The sequence below is a fragment of the Theropithecus gelada genome, chromosome 1 (assembly GCF_003255815.1).
Source record: "Theropithecus gelada isolate Dixy chromosome 1, Tgel_1.0, whole genome shotgun sequence".
NCBI classification, from domain to species: Eukaryota; Metazoa; Chordata; class Mammalia; order Primates; family Cercopithecidae; genus Theropithecus; species Theropithecus gelada.
This window is the reverse complement of record NC_037668.1, coordinates 98,123,745-98,144,791: the sequence shown is the minus strand read 5'-3', so window position 1 is coordinate 98,144,791 and position 21,047 is coordinate 98,123,745. Positions and strand designations below refer to the sequence as shown.

Genomic DNA, 21,047 nt, shown 5'->3' with positions numbered 1-21,047 from the left:
CTCTGTCGCCCAGGCTGGAGTGCGGTGGCCGGATCTCAGCTCACTGCAAGCTCCGCCTCCCGGGTTCACGCCATTCTCCTGCCTCAGCCTCCAGAGTAGCTGGGACTACAGGCGCCCGCCACCTCGCCCGGCTAGTTTTTTTTTTTTTGTATTTTTTAGTAGAGACGGGGTTTCACCGGGTTAGCCAGGATGGTCTCGATCTCCTGACCTTGTGATCCGCCCGTCTCGGCCTCCCAAAGTGCTGGGATTACAGGCTTGAGCCACCGCGCCCGGCTTAGCTCCTTCTTGTAACCAGTTATCATTGGAGTAGGGAACAATGCTCCGTTTATACCTTAGTCAGAGTCAGTGATAAAAGCACTTATACTGTGCCAACTGTATGTTCAGAATATTGAGTTAAGCCCTATTCATGATTATGGATTTTTTTTTTGTTTTTTGAGATGGAGTCTTGCTCTTGCTCTGTTTCCCAGGCTGGAGTGCAATGGCATGATCTCAGTTCACTGTAACCTCCATCTCCCAGCTCCAAGCAGTTCTCCTGCCTCAGCCTTCTGACTAGCTGGAATTACAGGTGTGCACCACCATACCTGGCTAATTTTTGTATTTTTAGTAGAGACGGGGTTTCATCATAGGGGTCAGGCTGGTCTCGAACTCCTGATCTCATGATCCACCTGCCTTGGCCCCCCGGAGTGCTGGGATTACAGGCGTGAGCCACTGTACTGGCATAGATTTTTTTCTTTATTTACAAATCTAAATAGGAATACATAATAAAATACATGAATATCTTAAACTTTCAGAAGGCTTTGCCATATAAAATATTAGAATGATAACAAACCTAGAAATAAAGTATTTCCTATATGCTTCAAGGAAAATAGTCGTCAGAAGTTTTACATTTAATTATGAGGGAAAGGCTTGAAGGTATTTCAGTTACAGAGCTGATTGATTTGGCAAAATAACATTAAAGAGTTATCTGGTATTGCACCAACCTCTGTGTCTTCCTGTTCCATTAGATAGCCATGGCATCAGTATAGAGGGGGCACTGAAGGATTCAGCTAGAAGTGTCAGTATATAATAAAGGACTCTGGATCTATTTGGGATTTGTTGAAAAAAAATAAAGGACTAATTAGGATAAACTTAAACTAGAAAGACATTTTTAGAATATGATAATTGATATTTATAACAGTGAGATAAAGTGCTCAATGAAAGGTTAAATTACATTGATTACAGTCTTTACTAAGATGGGGAATGTATAATGTACTGTTTAGAAAGAGTTTATTTAGAAATGGTAGAAACTTATTTGGAAAAGTTATTACCTGAAAAAAATATAATGATGTGACGTGCCACGTTATGTAATCATGTGACAAATGTGTCTTTACCATGAAAATGTTATATGTATAATATTAAAAATATTAATAGAGATTTCGGTGGATATGGGATTAGTCTTTGCTGTGGTTCTAGGTTGCAGAGCAATCTTAAATGTTTCCAACAGTTTCCCCTAAAATTAAAGGTTCTATTAACGCATGTCTCTCTGCTTTCTAGCATATCACTAGATACTATTTTACCTAATGTTTTGCCACAGCATTTGTGAGGTTCATTAACTAGCTTTTAAGCCTCTTCGTCATTCTACTGATAAGCCATTGCTACATGCCATAGTATTATGTATAATATCCCAGTGTAAATTTGGAATTTGGTATTGGTTATGATGTAAGTTTGGCTGCTTATAAGAAATCTCAAAAGAACAGTGACTTAAACAAGATAAAAGATTGTTTTTCTCTCATATAAAAATCTGAGTTTGTGTGGTTTTTCTCTGCTCTGTGAGTTAATCTCAGACAGCTTTTTTCCTTTTGTCTTCTCTGCCATTCCTAGGATGTGGCCTTCCATTCACGTGGTATAAGATGATTCATACTGCTGGGCGCGGTGGCTCACGCCTGTAATCCCAGCACTTGGGGGGCTGAGGTGGGCAGATCATGAGGTCAGGAGATCGAGACCAGCCTGGCTAACATGGTGAAACCCCGTCTCTACTAAAAAATACAAAACATTAGCTGGACCTGGTGGCCATGATCAGAGATTACCAGTGACTGCTAACCAACAAAATTTATGGCCTTTTTCAGGCTTCTTTCTCCTCAAAGTCTCTGTAGTTTGATATTGAAACAGTCTTTTCTTTTGGCCTCCATTATACTGTAAAGGAAACTAAACTTTACTTCTTCCAAACTTAGTTCTTAGTTGATATGGACTCTCGTACCAAAAGACAGGTTTACAAGAGAAAAGCACACAAGTTTATTAATGCGTGCCGCACACCACACGAGAAACCCCAGTGAAAAGTAACTCAAGGACTGGGCACAGTGGCTCACACCTGTAATCCCAGCACTTTGGGAGGCTGAGTTGGGCAGATCACTTGAGGCCAGGAGTTTGAGACCAGCCCGGCGAACATGGCGAAACCCCATCTCTATTAAAAATACAAAAATTAGCTGGGCTTGGTGATGCACACCTGTAATCTCAACTCAGGAGGCTGAGGCAGAAGTATTGCTTGAACCTGGGAGGCAGAGGTTGCAGTGAACCGAGATTGTGCCACTGTACTCCAGCCTGGGTAACAGAGTGAGACTATGTCTCAAAAAAAAAAAAAAAAAAAAAAGTAACTCAAAATAGTGGCTTAGAACTCAACTTATATAGCATCTTCAACAAAGAACAATAAATTTGTAGAGAAATGACAGGACAAACGAAAGTGATTTTAGGTTTCCAAGGACAGGAAAGGAGTAAGGTTTGTTTGCAGATTCCTCTGGTGCTGTTGCTGAGCCAGTAAGAGTATAGGTTATCTCCAGTGAAGCAAAATTTATGTTCTGTAGTTAGGCAGAAAACAGGGAGGACAGAGAAAAAACTTTTCCTCCATTTACTGCTTCTCTCTCTTTTTTTTTTTTTTTTTTTTTTTTTGAGACAGTCTTGTTCTGTCCTACAGGCTGGAGTGCAGTGGCATGATCTCGGCTCACTGCAGCCTCCATGTCCTGGGCTCAAGCCGTCCTCCCACTTCAGCCCTTCAAGTAGCTGGGACCACAGGTGTGTGCCAACACTCCTGGTTACTTTTTTTTTTCTGTATTTTTTGTAGAGATGGGGTTTTGCTCTGCTGCCCAGGCAGGTCTCGAACTCCTGAGCTCAAGGGATCGACTTGCCTTGGCCTCCCAAAGTGCCGGGATTATAGGCATGAGCCATCACACCTGGCCTGCACTAAGCTTTTAACATATGTTATCTCCATTAATTTTTAACTATGAGTTAGTGGCCCAGTTCCCATTTTGCAGGTGAGTTAAGTTGACATAATAAAAAGTAACTTGCCCAAATTCACACAACTACCAGGTATTGGAGCTGGGATTCTAACTCAATTTTGTGTCTTAACAGTCCTTGATTTTAACAACTCTAATATACGGCTCGTTAACATCTTACACTGATTATATGTAAAACCACATTTCTTGAATGAGACCCTCTCTTAATGTTGTTATCATCTTATTATTTATATTAGTCTTTCACTTACTATCTTTTTGCTCCATAGTCCTGTTAGATTTTCATTAGCAATTGAAAAAAAATTAAAAAAAAAATGTATGAGGTTTTTGTTTTGTTTTGTTTTGTTTTCTTGAGACAGACAGTCGCTCTGTTGTCCAGTCCGGAGTGCAGTGGCGTCATCTTGGGTCATGGAATGCAGTGACGTGATCTCAGGTCACTGCAATCTCTGCCTCCTGGGTTCAAGTGATTCTCCTACCTCAGCTTCCTGAGTAGCTAGGATTACGGGTGTGAGCCACTACGCCTGGCTAATTTTTGTATTTTTAGTAGAGATGGGGTTTCAACATATTGTCCAGTCTGGTCTTGAACCCCTGACATCAAGTGATCCACCAGCCTTGACCTCCCAAAGTGCTAGGATTATAGGCATGAGCCACCATGCCTGGCCAGTTCTTTTTTTTCTTCCTATGAGGCAGGGTGTTACTCTGTTACCCAGGCTGGAGTGCAGTGGTGTAATCTTGGCTCACTGCAGCATCAACCTCCTGGGCTCAAGTGATCCTCCTGCCTCAGCTTTTCAAGTAACTGGGACCACAGGCATGCACCACCACACTCAGCTAATGTTGTTGTTGTTGTTGTTGTTTTTTTTTTTTAAGAAACAGAGCCTCATTTTATTGCCTAGGCTGGTCTCAAACTCATGGGCTCAAGTGATTCTCCCATCTTTGTCTCCCAAAGTGTTGGGATTACAGGCATGAGCCATTCCACCTGGCCCAGGAATTTCCAATTTCCACTTGTGCTCCAGAGTTTAGTTCCTTATTGCCAGTCCATCTTACAGTGATTGAAATTCATATTTAGCAAAGATAAGGTGAAAGTTTTAAAATCTGACCTTTGCAATTTTTATCATCTAAGTTGATCTCCGTTTTAAACTTCCCATCTGAGTTTAAATCAGTCTCCTTGTGTTTTTTACCTTTAATTTTCTCTGTTTTAAAAACACTGTTTCATCTTCATTTAAATCTGAAGTCCAATTGCATAGTCTTGATTATTACCCACAGAAGATTCCTATCATTTCTGACATATTTTCCATTTTCTGTAATCTCATTTGGCCTTTAATATGCTCTTTTGTATTTCTGGTTAACTGTTCATGTCTGTATTATTTTTCTTTTCTTTCTAACTGAATTATAAATTCCTTGAAGTCAGAGTTTTTTGTTTTTTGTTTGAGGTGAAGTCTTGCTCTGTCGCCCAGGCTGGAGTGCAGTGACACGATCTCGGCGCACTGCAACCTCCGCTTCCTGGGTTCAAGCAATTCTCTGCCTCAGCCTCCTGAGTAGCTGGGATTACAGGCACTCACCACCAAGCCCAGCTAATTCTTTTGTATTTTTGGTAAAGACGGGGTTTCACCATCTTGGCCAAGCTGGTCTTGAACTCCTGACCTTGTGATCCACCCACGTTGGCCTCCTAAAGTGCTGGGATTACAAGCATGAGCCACCATGCTGGGCCCAGAGTTAGTTTTTACACTTCTTTGTAGTTCCTATGTTTAGCAGCTAGTATGATGCTAGGAACATTTTAGATGATTGACACATTCAATAAATGGGTGTTATTACTTTGATATTTGTCTTTTTGGGATTTAGAAAAAAATTGATAATAAATATTACCAATAGAACTTAAACCACCATGGAATGATCTTAGAAGTAACCTTTTCAAGTATTATATTGAAGAGATTAAGTAGATTGTTGGTTTTAATCGTTTACTATATATTTTCATCTTATATTTAAAAAATAACATTTTTCTTTTTCTCCCACCCCCGCTTTCTTTCTTTCTTTTTGTTTTTGGCAGCCGATTCGAAGACAGTCGCTTACACCTCCTCCTCAGAACACTATTACATGGGAAGAATATATATCTGCTGAAAATGGAAAGTAAGTTTTTTTGTTGTTTATGTATTATTTGACTTTTAGAAAGAATAATTTGTAAAAACTGAATATGTGAATATTTAGGTGTAAAATTATTTTGGAGAGAATTATTGATATATTTTTGACTGAAGCAGTTCTTCTACCTTTTAAAAATATGGATTAAGTATAATAAGGACAAAATGTCCCAAATTATGTAAACTCTTGCAAATGGTTGTAGATCTTTCTGTATCCCTCCTGTCAATTTATACACACCTAAAAAACTAAAGAACACTGTTCTAAGGAAATAGGATGTAGGAAATTGCACAGGACAGTTGCTTATTTGAGATTTCCCATTGTATGATGAGCTTTTCTATTTTGTGATTATCCTGATTTTTTAGCATAGTGTGCAAGGCCATTCATTATTTATCTTCTTTTTTGCCTTTCCAAGCTCCTCACCTGTCATTATCCTTTAGTTTCAACCTGTGCTAGACTACTCACCATCCTTCCATAGGACCTTTGCTGATGTAATATTACTAACAGTAGAGTGCCTACCACATAGCTCATACTCATTTTATATTTATTGACTGAAAGAATGATGAATGAATAAAGAAAGGGTTTATTTTTGATAAATGGATAAGTAAAAAGTGTATCCTGGTCAACCATTATTTCCTTTTGGTGGAGAATAAAATATAAAATATTACTCCTGTTTAGGAAGGAGTTGTCATCGTTTTTTTTTTCTTATTGAAAGTTTTGTTGTATTTTTCTAATTTCTCCAAGATGTTTCCATCTTAATATTTTTATAGGTTTTTTTTTTTTTTTTTTTTTGAGATGGAGTCTCACTTTGTTGCCTAGGCTCGAGTGCAGTGGGTGTGATCTCGGCTCACTGCAACCTCCGCATCCCAGGTTCAAGCCATTCTCTCACCTCAGCCTCCCGAGTGGCTGGGATTACAGGTGCGCTCCACCATGCCCAGCTAATTTTTGTATTTTAGTGGAGACAGGGTTTCACCATGTTGGTCAGGCTGGTCTCAAACTCATGGGCTCGAGTGATCCACCTGCCTCGGCCTCTCAAATGCTGGGATTACAGCTATGAGCCACTGTGCCTCACCTTAATATTTTATAGTGTTAAACAAAATTTGTGAGTGGATTGTTGTATTAGATTAGCCTCCCACATGCACTAGGCACCAGCAGACCATACCAAACCAGAATGCAGTTACTTCTGCTAAGTACTACATAGTTAAACTGAACTTTGAAATGGGCCAGTTTGAAAAGAAAAAAAGGACATTCCAGGCAACCTGAGTCGGCATAGTAATGAAGTCTTCTGTTTTTTTAACTGTATAAGGAAAGCAACTTTGAAATAACCAGATCACCTTTTTTCCCCACTGTTTCCACTTCAGCCCTTTTCAGTCTCTAAAGATAACCTCCTCTGTTCAGCTTATTGGAATGCTCATTCTACTTCACAGAATTAGGTACTGTCCTGTGCTAGAACTGCAAATAAAAGCCAATTCGATCTTTAGGCTAAATTGATAATTTTCTTTTGATAATAGTTAATATAGAATTCCTTATTCTTCACAATATTTCTTATTAATCAGTGAAGAGACTGCAATATGCAGTAAAGAAGTTGAATTGAATAAGTGGCTTTAAAGATATACAATGATACCTTAAAAAGTTTTTTACTAATGATTTTCTTTATTCCTAAAAATAGTGATTATTAAGATTATATTCAATGTGAAATTAGTTTAGATCTGATAATTTCTGAACTTTTACTCTTTGCTATTCTTTTTTATTGCCCTTGTCTTAATTTCTTATGCATATCTTATTCCCTTTTAGCATAATTTTATTTCTACAGACAGTAAGAAAAATTGAAATATTAATGAATGTCGTTGAAAGATGACAGATGCTTCTTAGGAAGGTCGTAGACTATGGAAAAAGTTTCCTAACTTTTTTTTTTCCTCCCATTTTAGAGCTCCTCATCTGGGTAGAGAATTGGTGTGCAAAGAGAGTAAGAAAACGTTTAAAGCTACGATAGCCATGAGCCAGGAATTTCCCTTAGGGATAGAGTTGTAAGTTTGTTACTAACTACAAATGTTTATGAAAGAAACTATTAAACCCTAAAGGCTGTAATAATATTTGTACCCCAGTGGTGCATTTGAGACCTTTGAAATGAAAAGCAGATAGCCATTGCCTTGATAGTGTGTGCACCACGCTGGAAATTTTCTGGTTTGCAACAGTATTGAGTTTTACTACTTTCACCAGATACATTTTTGAGTAGATTTTTTTTTCTTTTTTTTTTTTTTAAAAGATGGAGTCTTGCTCTGTCGCCCAGGCTGGAGTGCAGTGGCACAATCTCGGCTCACCGCAACCTCTGCCTTCTGGGTTCAAGCGATTCTCCTGCCTCAGCCTCTCGAGTAGCTGGGATTACAGGTGCCCACCACCACGCCCGGCTAAGTTTTGTATTTTTAGTAGAGATGAGGTTTCACCATGTTGGCCAGGCTGGCCTCGAACCTCTGACCTCAGGTGATCCACCCACCTCACCTTCCCAAAGTGCTGGGATTACAGGCACGAGCCACCATGCCCAGCCGAGTAGGTTATTTAAATTATAAAAGTAATACATGAATACATGCTTGTTTTTTAAAAAAATCAAAAAGTATGGAAATTTACAGAATAAAATGTGATGTTTTAACACATCAGTAGTTAATGACTATTTGGTGTATTTTTGACTAGAGTTATCCATATTTTTCGTTTTTTAAAATAAAAATGGGGGAATCATTCATGTTTTGTTCTGTGTGTTTCTTGTTTTCATTTAAAAGTAAGTGTATCTTGGCTGGGCGTGGTGGCTCATGCCTGTAATCCCAGTACTTTGGGAGGCTAAGGCGGGCAGATCACCTGAGGTCACGAGTTTGAGATCTGCCTGGCCAACGTGGTAAAACCCTATCTCTACTAAAAATATAAAAATTAGCTAGGCATATGGCGCATGCCTGTAAAACCAGCAACTAGGGAGGCTGAGGCAGGAGAATTGCTTGAACCAAGGAGGCAGAAGTTGCAGTGAGCCAGGATCGCACCACTGCACTCTAGCCTGGGCGACAAAGGAGACTCCATCTCAAAAAAAGAAAGGAAAAAATGAGTGTGTCTTGAAGTTTTACAGTGATTATATTTTCGTCTATTCTTTTTCCTTGATATTTTGTAGTGTTGATATACTGTTTATCATTCATTTACTGATAAACATTTTGGTTATTTGTAGTTTGTCACCATTTTCAATAATATTCTGGTAAACATATTGAATATATCCTCTCAAACATGCACTCATTGGATGCTCCTTTTTAAAAATACTCAATTTGGAAAAATGACTGGAATGAGAGATGGGTAGCAAGAACTGACTGATACAACGATAGTTTTAGGCTCCTCACTAAAGTGGGAGGGAGGAGATGAAGCACTGGGCTATTTTCTCTTACTAGTTCCTTCCCTTTCAAATCTGGCCTAATGCATTAATTTTTTAACGGCCTAATACATTTTTAAAAAATGATTGGAGAAGAGAGCAGGGTGCATATTCTTTTAAAAAAGTATGTACATACCTGAGCTTTCCCCACACCTAGGCTTTAGAAAAGTAGATAGAATGTTCTGTATAGCCCTCAAGTTATGTCAGAGAGACATAAGTATCAGAAAATGTGGAAAGTTAGCTACACATACAGATCTGCCATAATCTGTCATATCTAGGACCCAATTGACTCAATGATGCACCAATTTTATTTTATTATTTATTTATTTATTTTGAGACAGAGTCTCACTCTGTTGCTGTGGCTGGAGTGCAATGGTGCAATCTCGGCTCACTGCAACCTCTGTCTCCCAGGTTCAAGTGATCCTCCTGCCTCAGCCTCCCAATTAGCTGGGACTACAGGCATGTGTGCGCTACCACGCCTGGATAATTTTTGTAGTTTTAGTAGAGATGGGGTTCACCATGTTGGCCAGGCTGGTCTCAAACTCTTGACCTCCGGTGATCTGTCCACCTGGGCCTCTCAAAGTGCTGGGATTACAGGTGTGAGCCACCACACCTGGCCAAAGATTCACCAATTTTATATTCTACTTACTAATAAAGATGAAAATTACAGCAAATATTAAGATGTCATCAATTTTAGGAGTTATCCTAATTTCAGATATGTTATATGAAAAAAAAGAGTATCTTAGAATTTATAAAATGTGGCAGTTATAACCACTACTCCTGAAAAAGAAAATGAAATGAGGAGTCGGGCACAGTGGCGCACGCCTGTAATCCCGGCACTTTCAGAGGCTGAGGCGGGTGGATCACCTGAGGTCGGGAGTTTGAGACCAGCCTGACCAACATGGAGAAACCCCGTCTCTATTAAAAATACAAAATTAGCCAGGAGTGGTGGTACGTGCCTGTAATCCCAGCTACTCGGGAGGCTGAGACAATTGCTCGAACCCAGGAGGCAGAGTTCGCATTGAGCCGACGTCACGCCATTGCACTCCAGCCTGGGCAACAAGTGTGAAACTCCATCTCAAAAAAGAAAAAAAGGAAGAAAGAAAAGAAAAAGAAATATAGAACACAGAGTACAAATGCCAAAGAATTTGTTCTAAAAGGTCAAAAAAAAAAAAAAAAAAAAAAAGAAAATTACCTATATATGCCATAGAAAACAAGAAAGAACACGAAATCAGTATAAAGTAGATCTTTCTGAGATGAGAATGTAAGACAGTAAAATGAAATGAAAAGGAAATTGTAAAGCTAAGGAAATAAATTGAGCACTAAATGACACTGTTACAAAACAAATACAGTAGAAACAGTAATGAATAGAATAGATGTAACTGAAAATTAAATTTTGACAGCTCTTGGTGAATTCAGTAGAAGAAGAGATTAAAGAAATTACACAAGCAATTTGTATGGAGGACAAAAGTGGTTCAATATGAGTCATTCATGTTTTACTTAAAAGGCCTCCAAGTATAATCAAAATAATATTCAAAATATGATAGAAGAAATTTTCTCAGTAATGAAGAACTAAATCTATAGGATGACGTTAGGTTCCACGAAAAATTGATACAGAATGATTAGTAACAAAAATTATCCTGATCTAACTATTAGGCTTTAGTTATTGATAAAGAAATCCAAAGGCACCCTGGCAGAAAAGGGGTAAAATCATCCTGGCCTTACTTATTTTTATATATCTTTGCTTTTCTGAAGTAACAGAAGTGTGATCTGTCAGTATTTCTAACTTTCATTTATGTATGGAGGCAACTGAAGATATTCTCAAGCACGAAAGAATTCAAGAAACGTAGCAGTCATAGGACTTTTTTGAAAGAAAAATAATACTACTTAAAAAAGAAATGCATCCAACCAAAACATGAAAGAAATTATAGAATAATGATTAATATGATATAGAATGCTAAGATATATTATGAAATTGTAGTTCAGAGGGAAAGATAGTATAACCTGAAATTTTATATGAGTCAAATTTCCCTTTAAACATAATAAAGATAAACAATCATTTATCAAATATGCAGGAAATCAAGGAATATTAAGCACTTAAGAGCCTTTTACACACACAATAAATTGACAGTGGAAATCAGCCACCCAAACAGTGAATCTAGTTATTAGCTTTGAGTCCATCTAAATATGGACCTAAAATCAAACAACTGTGAAAATTATGGCTGAACAATCAAAAGTTACAAACCATTATAGAGTAAAAAGGAGGAATAAAGTGTGTAATTTACTCATCCTTAATATCTGGAAGTCAATACTACTGTCCAAGTTTGAAGCATGTAGTTAAAAAGCATAAGGACACATAGCAATTTGAACAATGAAAACATTTTTTTCTTCTTCCATTTTTCAGATTATTGAATGTTTTAGAAGTAATAGCTCCCTTCAAGCACTTTAACAAGCTTAGAGAATTTGTTCAGATGAAGCTTCCTCCAGGCTTTCCTGTAAAATTAGGTAAGAGAAAAATTTAGATGTAATTTTAGTGTCCATTAGGAATATGGAGCTGTTTATTAACATTTAATAAGCAATTTGTTTTAAAGCAGGGGTCCCCACACCTCTGCTGGTTCATGACCTTTTAGGAATGGAATGCACAGCAGGAGATGAGCTGAGCAGCAGGCTAGTGAGCATTGCCGCCTGAGCTCTGCCTCCTGTCAGATCAGTGGTGGCATTAGATTCTTGTAGGAACATGAACCCTACTGTGAACTGCACATGTGAGGGATCTAGGTTGCATGCTCCTTGTGAAATCTAATGCCTGATCTGAGATGGAACAGTTTCATTCCAAAGCCTCCCCTGACCCCCACCAGTCTGTGGAATAATTATCTTTCATGAAACAGATCCCTCGTGCCAAAAAGGTTGGGGGCTGCTGTTTTAAAGGAAAATAGATGTCCTAGTTGCTTACATTTTTGTAAAGGTTTTCAGTAATTATATGCATTTATTTATGTTTTGTCTAATATTTAAAGTGCCTGATGAGAATTCTTATTCTACTTGATTTAAATTAAATGTAAGGGATCTATTTCACACAAGAAAAGTGTGGGTGAACTAAATGATGTATTGTAATAATGTTTTTCATGTGAAATAGGGAGACTAGAGATTAGCCCAGATTTTCAGCTATGCTTTGAGTTTCTGTGTAGTTAGAATGTTTCTGGAGTCAGCAGTCACTGTTGACGGATAAAGTAATACTCATACATTTTATTTTTCAGCCCTAAATGTTTAATTTAGTCTTAAGCAATAATCTTTAGAAATAGCACAGTCATTTTTGCATATATTTTTCTTTCTAACATATCAGAAACTGAGGAAGAAGAAACTGTTAAAAGGTGTTTTGAGTGTTTAGATTTAGATTTAGCAATAATTCAAGCTTCAGGAGATCCTTTAACACTATCCATCAATTCAGCCACTCAATGTTTAATGAGTACTATAATTCTTCAGATATATCTTGTTTTATTCAATATTTTTAAAACCACATCTCAGAATACTTAGGCCAAAATTTTTTCATTACTAAAAATTAAACCTGATCTTCACCCTTTTGCACACTTGGAAATAAACGTTTTCTAGATTAAAAATGACTTTTAAATAAATGATTTTCAAAATGTCCCTCTAGTTGCCCTTTGCAATTCAAAAGCACTAGGAACCCAGTGTCTACTTGGATAAATCAGTGATAAAATCTTAGGCAGAAATGGTTAGAAAACTAATGCAATTCAGAGCTGTGTGCCGTAGCCATAAGGGATCTTCACGTTAGCATTTCTGCAGAAGTTTAAAACTCCACTGCCATTTTCTATGGTGAGGGAAATATTTCAAGTTTTAGACTCCCTTCTAGGTACTGTTAAGAGACCCAAGACAAACCAGAATAGAGAACAGGAGTTAAACAGATGAGAATTTCAAACTATCTCTGTATTCACATCTATTTTTAAGTTCTAAACCCAAATCAAACCCACAATACATTTATTTTTATGCAAAGGAAATATTTTCATTATATGAGAAGGAAAAAAATCTGTAATCCTTTTTTTGCAGGCATTTCTTTGATGTAGAACCACATTTTTAACAAGGAATAATCTTTTGCTTGTATACTTAAAGTTATGGGATATTTGTTTAACTATTTCTCTTTTGTTTCACTGTCCTTCTTTTAAACCAACCCTGTAAAACTTCCTCCTGTGTATGTTAAATCTTTCACCATTTCTTTTTCTACATTTAGGATAAAAAACACAATTGGGATAAATTATAAAAATTTGGAAATTATTGTTAACACAATTACATGTTTCAGAATCAGCCAGAACTTTAAGTGCTGATTATGAATGGTCTTTTCTCTGATTGGCTTCTTCTCTCATTTTGCTCAGACTAAATTTGATCTTCTTTCATCATCAAATCTTCGTCTTCCCCCACCACTTCCTCCTACAACCTTAAGCACAGATGATTTTTACTTCCTTTGATACAAAAAGATAATATCAGAAATGGGACCTCCCTCACTACTTCCAACACCCCATACAGAGTTTTCTGCCCCAAGCCCAACCTTTTCTTTCATCTTCCTGTCTCACTGGAAGTGCCCCTCTTCTTAGCTTGAGTAATCTCTTCATTTGTATTATGAATCTGTTTTCCCAGCTCTTTTGAAAAACTAGCTGTATCGCTGGGCATGGTGGCTCAGGCCTGTAATACCAGCACTTTGGGAGGCCAAGGCGGGTGGATCACTTGAGGTCAGGAGTTCGAGACCAGCCTGGCCAACATGGTGAAACTCCGTCTCTACTAAAAATACTAAAAATTAGCCAGGCGTCGTGGTGGGCGCCTGTAATCCCAGCTACTCAGGAGGCTGAGGCAGGAGAATCGCTTGAACCCGGGAGGCAGAGGTTACAGTGAGCCAAGATCATACCATTGTACTCCAGCCTGGGCAACAAGAGCAAGAGACTCTGTCTCAAGGAAAAAAAAAAAAAAAAAAAAGGAAAAAAGAAATAAGCTAACTGTATCAGTCACTTCATATTTCTCGTTTTCCTTCTACCTCTCTCTACTGCATTTTTCCTCTCAGTTGCTAGGCTTGCTCAGGTCTCTCCCCTTTTAAAATCAAACAAAAAACTAAAAACAAACAAACAAACAAAAAAACAACAAAAAAAAAACACAGTCCCCGTAACTTCACTAGCACTTGCTTTAATCTTTGCTTTTCACAGCCAAGCTATCTGAAAGCCTCCTTCCTTCCTTCCTTCCTCTTTCTCTTTTTCCTTTCCTTTCCTTTCTCCCTTTCCTTTCCTTTCCTGTCCTGTCCTGTCCTGTCCTGTCCTTTCCTGTCCTTGTTTCGAGAGAGGGTCCTTGTTTCCTTGTTTCGAGAGAGGGTCTGACGCTGTTGCCTAGGCTACAATGCAGTGGCATGATCTCGGCTCACTGCAACTTCTGCTTCCCAGTCTCAAGCCATCTTCCCACCTCAGCCTCCTGAGTAGCTGGGACCACAGACATGAGCCACCACACCCAGTTAGTTTTTGTATTTGTTGTACAGATGGGGTCTCACTTTGTTGCCCAGGGTGGTCTCAAACTCCTGAGCTCAAGTGATTTGCCCACTGTGGCCTCCCAAAGTGCTGGGATTACAGGTGTGAGCCACTGTTCCTGGCCTCTATTATTTCTTAAAATTGCTTATGAATCTATAATTATCTCAGAATAAAAAGCGTACTCCCTTAGTTCATTACAGATTCTCTCTTCCTCTTTATTTATTATTGATCCTTATTGTTAAATCTAGTAGAAACTTTTCTGTTTTTATCTTAATCTCTTTAAGATTTGACTTTTCTTATTTTGAAGTCCTTGGCTCATTGAATAACTGAGACAAGTCATTCCATTTTCCTCTGACTTCCTTTATAGACTCTCTCTTGGTTTTCTTCCTCCCTCTCTGGCTGCTCCTTCTGGAGTACATTTCCCTCTTCACTCTTGTCACCTTGTATTATATTCTCACTACATCTGCCAAAACTCAAGTTACATCACTACCCTGGTCACACCCTTCCATTGGCTTTCCACCTCATCCAGAGTGAAAACTGAAGTCTTTTTTCTCGGCCTAAACCCCACTGGATCTGGCAGCCTATTTGCCCTCTGACCTCATCGCCTGCTAATCTTCCCCTCATTCATTTGGCTGCAGCCACATTGGCCTCCTGGCTGTTCCGAGAATAAACCAGATATTTTCTTTTTAGGGCTTTCGTACTTCGTGTTCTTCTATTTGGAATTTTCTTCCTCCAGGCAACTGCATGGTTTGTTCTTATCTCAGGTCTTTACTGAAAAGTCCTTTCATTGAGGTTTTCCTTTGGCCACCCTGTTCAACAACTCTTACCCCCAACACTGAGACTCCCTATTCTGCTGTTAATGCTTTATTTTTTTCTAGATACTCATCATCATTTACTTGTTGTCTGCCCATCCTAACCAGTGTAATCTCTATAAGTGCATGAATTTTGTTTCTTATTTAGTGATGTATATCCAAAACCTAGAATGGGGTCAGCAAACTTTGTCTGAAAGATAATAAACATTTTAGGCTTTATGGGCTCTATGGTTTCTGTCATAACTACTCTTTTATTTGGAGAATGAGAGCAGCCATAGACAATAGGTAAGTGAGTGGGCATGTTGTGTTCCAAAAAAGCTATTTATAGACACTGAAGTTTGACTTTCATGTAATGTTTTTTTTTGTTTTGTTTTTTGAGATGGAGTCTTGCTCTGTTCCCCAGGCACTAGTGTAGTGTCACAATCTTGGCTCACTGCAACCTCTGCCTCCTGGGTTCAAGCGATTCTCCTGCCTCAGCCTTCTGAATAGCTGGGATTACAGGCACCCGCCACCACACCCAGCTAATTTTTGTATTTTTAGTAGAGATGGGGTTTTGCCACGTTGGCCAGGCTGGTCTTGAACTCCTGACCTCAAGTGATCCACCCACCTCAGCCTCCCAAAGTGCTGGGATTACAGGTGTGAGCTACCACACCCAGCCTAATTTTCACTTCGTGAAATACTATTCTTTTTTCTCCCCTAAACATTTAAAAATGTAAAATATTTTCTTAGCTTATGGGCCTTACCAAAATAGGCATGGCCATAGGACTTACTGTACAGACCCCTGGATAAGGATAGCATCTGCACATAGTAGGTACAAAGGAATGACTTTTTCCTCCAGAAATAATTGGAAACTCTATAACTGGTATGTTGATTATTGTGTTTAAATCTAAGTAAGGTATTTTGTTTTGCTTTTTACATAAGAACATAACTTTCTGCAATAAAATACTAGCTTATATCAGTTAGACTTAGTTTACTGTATGTCCTTACCCTAGACACTTGAATTAGCTTTCATACACTCATTTCAGAGTTTAAAAAAAATTATTTATTATTATTATTTTAAATAGAGATAGGGTCTCCCTATGTTGCCCAGGCTGGTTTTGAATTCCTGGGCTCAAGTGATCTTCCTGCCTTGGCCTCCCAAAGTATTGGGATTATAGGTATAGGTGTGAGCCACCACGCCCAACCTCATTTCAGAGTTTTAAGGGAATTTCGGAGTTTCTCTATTTTACATATGAAATCCCTGAGGCTCATGAGTAAAATGATTTATAGGAATCTGAACCCAGGCTTTATGATTTGTACTCATGTCAGTAACTCATATGAGGAATGAAACTAAACATTTAATTTAATATATTTGTTCATTTTATTTATTTTACTGTTTCTGGTTCCCGTATAATCATTAACTTGCTCATTTTAATTGCTTGATTTTACTTACAATTTCAGCCAGAAATATATTTCATTTGGAAGATTAGGCTGTGGTGGTGGCATGATATTTTTCCATTTCTGATGAGACTGTTTTTATCCCATATATTTAAGGGATAGGTTGTTTTTAATGTTTTAAAACAAAAAAGGATTAGAGTATTTTACTTGGGCTAGTAAGAGAGAAAAGAAATCAGCTGAAAGAGTTGGAGTAGTATATATACTATAATCTGAAGAAAAAAAAGTCAGAATGCAAAAAGTCCAAAAGTAGCTGTCCCTCTGCCCCAAGACAAAGAAAAAAGGACTGTAGAATCTGGCATTATATTCTTAAGACTAGGAAGGCATGGGATCTTGAGTTTTCAATATAACACTGGATGCCTGAATGTCTTTTTCTCCTCACTAATTAATACCCAGAACTCTCTCTGAAACACACACTCAGTACTACATATTCTTCTGATTCTTGAGGTGTTTTTTTTTTTTTTTTTTTTTTTTTAACATTTTAAAGAGTATGGACATCTCCTTAGTACTTTGTAGTCTATGAATATTAACATTTGATTTTACAATGTCATCATTGATGTTCTCTCTGTAGATATACCTGTGTTTCCCACAATCACAGCCACTGTGACTTTTCAGGAGTTTCGATACGATGAATTTGATGGCTCCATCTTTACTATACCTGATGACTACAAGGAAGACCCAAGCCGTTTTCCTGATCTTTAACTGACGTGGAAAAGGATGCTGTCTAACCAAGGAAAGAAAATGCAGAGACCCTAGAAGTGGATCCAAATAGAAGGGACAAATGCTTTCAGTGAAGAAAAGGGAATCACATGTTGAATTGACGCATCAGTAATACGATACAGTGAAATGGGCCTCTAATAACGATTTCAGCGAGTTTTCTGATGTGCCATTTTTGGTCTTTTTAAAAATATACATATTATAAATGTAATAGTTTGACACATTAATGACCCTAAGACCTTCGTATGTAAAGCAGCTATGAGTGCTGTGATTTGTTTTTAAAAATTTTTACACTTCTTGTTGAAATATATATGCATATAAATATATCTATATCTATATCTAAAACACTCCTGGACCATTAACGTAAATTAAATGTCTTAAGAGGTATGGAGCCCTTTTAAACTTGTCATCTTTATGCAAGGTGACATTTATAAATATTCCTTCGAGCTTTGTTTTCATAAAATGTAAACTATGTAACATTATGTATAGTTCAGTAATTTGAATGTTTGTTCAATATAATGAACTAGAAGGAATGCAATTTTCTGTAGATGAATGAACCAAATGGTAACCATTAAACAATTGCATTTATATGTTGCAATACATTTCAGAAGGAGCGTTCACTCTGCAGGGAATAAGGTACCTCCTTTAGCACCTTAGTGCAATTCATTGTGGTGCTATTTGTTTTTACCTGAATGTTTGTTACTAATCTTCCTTTCATAGAACCTCTATTTTTTTTTTTTCTAAACTTGAGTTTGAGTCCTTGTTATGTTCATCATAAGGCAATGGTTAGCATGTTTAAAATATTCCTCTTCCAAATCTCAGCACTTTAAAAAGAATTCCAAATTTTTAAACTTGCTTCCTAATAAGTGCACATCAGTCTGATTATTTTGTTTGTTTTTAGTAGAATATGGATGCATTGGTGTCAGTTTTAAAAAACAATACACATATTTTGGACAACCCTACATATTTAATCCTTTCAAAATAAGATAAAAACATTTTATATGCTAACAATATATTTGTTACAAGTCCAGAAGTATACGCAAGATTGATTACTCCTATTGCTTATTTTTTTTAAATCACAGGAAAATATTGATTTCATTGTCTCCAAAGTGATAAAATCATGTATTACTCATTTTTGCACTTAAAATTTTTCTTATTTATTCCAAGATGGTTTGAAGGTCCAAGTATGAAAATAAATTAGGGGGAATAATGTATAACAGTTATAAAGTATCATGTTGTATTAAAGAGCTTACTTACATCGATGTTTTTAAAATGTATCCTGATGAATATCTCAAGAATGCATCTGTCAAGTTTTTTAGCCTGACCAGTAGCTTAAACTTTTTCCAGGATTTTAGGTAATTTGAAAGGAGTTTAGAGACCCTTATTGAAAATATGATTTAAAAATCCAAAGTATAAACCATAAGAAAAATTTTAAATAAACATCTTTAAAGCTACATCTTCCATACTGATACATGCATTGCATATGTTGACATTAAGTACATTTTATAATGAAGAAAAATAATCATAGTTAAAAATTGAAAGACCTAATTACTACCTTACATGAGCCTATTGAATTTTGGGGAACGTGTTAGTAAACCCAGACTAGCTTTGTTGAATAGAAGTTGATCCCTGTTATTTAGGAAATGGGTAGATCAAATGACTTAGAGACTGAATTATCCTATCAGTGGTTATGTGGGGTTGGAGACGCTGAAAGGCAGTGATCACTGTTGCTTCTAGGCTCCCTTACTTTGTAGGAATATGGTATACTTTCAGGAATATTCTATATATGTTTTCATAAGTACAGACAACTTAGGGAGGAAAAAAACATGGGTAATTGAAGCTTGTGGTTTATTAATTCCCTAACAGCACAGCTATGAATATTTTGCTGGGGTACACTGGAGGTAGGAAGACTACTGGAAATTTTTGCACTTGAATTTTGTTTTTAAAGCTGTTTTCTTTAAAGAATGGTAGAAACAGATTATCCATTCCAAAGTGTCTTTTCTGTGATCACAAAGAGCAAACAAATGTCAATATCTCTTATGATGGTGAAAAAAAGGAATTAATCGATGCAAATAAACTTTTCACAGTATTACTTTTAATGAAGATTTTTTGAAATGTGCCTTTTAATCCAGTTAATGAAGCTATATGCAGTGTTTCAAATGAATAAGTCAAAACACCATATGTTTTCATAATACCACATGAAAAATCAAGATTTTGCAATATAGGTACGTAAAATTTTATATGTTCTTCTCCATTTGTGATTTTGAAACTGTTTAAATTGGGTAGGGGACCATCGTATAGTCATCTTCAATAGCCATTTAGAAATGCGTAATATTCTTCCCCACTGGTATGGTATCCAGAGAAGATGGTTTTCCATCTTTGAGAAAATAATTCTCTGATAAGACAATTTGCCCTCTGTAGACATTCACATACAGAGAATTGCCACACTTCATAAAAGGGGAGTATGAAGTAGATGCCCTGATTTTTGGGAGTATAAGTACATATGATGGTTTAGAAACTGTCACATCTGTCTGCTGATAACTGTTGGTAGATGAAAAACTAGTTTCCTTCTGCTCAGAACTGGAATTAAGCCCCACTCATGCTAATAAAAATGGGTTTTTATAGTATTATTTACATACAGTTTATTATTCACACCCTGGGGGAGGGTAATGAATAATGATTATTTAATGAGCCCTCTTCCTAGTTTTCCCTAAGTCTACAGAAGACAAAGATCCTGTTTCCAGGCCATGGAAAGGGCTGAAGTAAATATTGTAAATAAACAGAGTTGACCCTTGAACAACATGGAGGTTAGGGGTTCAGTTGAAAATCTGCATATAAGTAGACCTGTGCAGTCCAAACCTGTGTTGTTCAACTGCTGAATTAAAGGTGCTTCCTTCTCCTCATTGATATTACCCATATTTACAAACATGCTAGAGAAAAACTTGGAGTAGACAACTTTAGGTGAATTAGAAGTCCTTGTATTATGCTAGCTTTTAAAATGGAGTAAAAAATTATTAATCTCAGCTTAGTATGGGACATAATATGCCTCTGCTGTTAACTCCAGCAAAAGGTATTTTAATCTTGTTTTCTGAAATGAACAAAATGCATTCTTACCAAAGTTACTATATTTGCAAACTTTGGAAACTTTCAAAAACAGCTGGTGTAAAACTTGCCCCTATTAGAGAAGTGGACAGGAGGTATTAAATCACTTGTAAAGAGATAGCAGAACTAAGCTTAGTAAAAGCCCATGATTTGTTTGTATACTATAAATTAGCCAAAACTACTCTTGCAAAGCAGTTTATGTCAGAAATCTGGGGCAATAATAACTCTGGTTGCCACTTAAAAATTTCATAACATGTTAAGTATCACATTTTTTACATCATGCAAACTATCCTTACAGAGTGAGCTTACCTTGTGATGAGCTTTTTAATTGTTATAGTTCATTTTAGAAGAGTAGTACTTTTCTTTAGTCATAATGGTACCTATGGTACATGGAATCACAATTTTGCTTTTTCCACACACTGAAAAATATTGAAGCAAAATCTCCTAAGAACTTCTAAGAAAGGTACTTGTTAATCATTCTTGGTTTTCATCATGTTTTGTAGGTGAAAATGACTTTAACTAGCTTAGAGAAGAAACATTATCTGACATAAAACCAAAAAGATAAAACCCACCACTTACTTACCTGTACCTCCCATATATAGAGTTCTTGGTGACTAAAGAAGGATGACAGTGATTGGGATGTTCTAAATACAGTTGTGTGTCCCTTAATGATGGG

At 37.1% G+C, this 21,047-nt stretch overlaps 1 protein-coding gene across 3 annotated transcripts in view; it reads left to right on the top strand.

The window, feature by feature from the left end:
• Nucleotides 1-19,372, top strand: part of ANKRD13C (ankyrin repeat domain 13C) — an 88,627-nt gene extending 69,255 nt beyond the window's left edge. For 2 of the 3 annotated variants that reach the window (XM_025360421.1, XM_025360412.1), the window contains 4 exons: nt 5,308-5,387; nt 7,322-7,420; nt 11,198-11,298; nt 17,124-19,372. In XM_025360421.1, coding sequence (XP_025216206.1) covers nt 5,308-5,387; nt 7,322-7,420; nt 11,198-11,298; nt 17,124-17,254 — 411 coding nt within the window. In that variant the 3' untranslated portion in view covers nt 17,255-19,372. The remainder of the gene's footprint in view (nt 1-5,307; nt 5,388-7,321; nt 7,421-11,197; nt 11,299-17,123) is intronic. The other variant, XM_025360429.1, reaches the window with a different exon arrangement.
• The last annotated feature ends 1,675 nt before the right edge of the window (nt 19,373-21,047 follow it).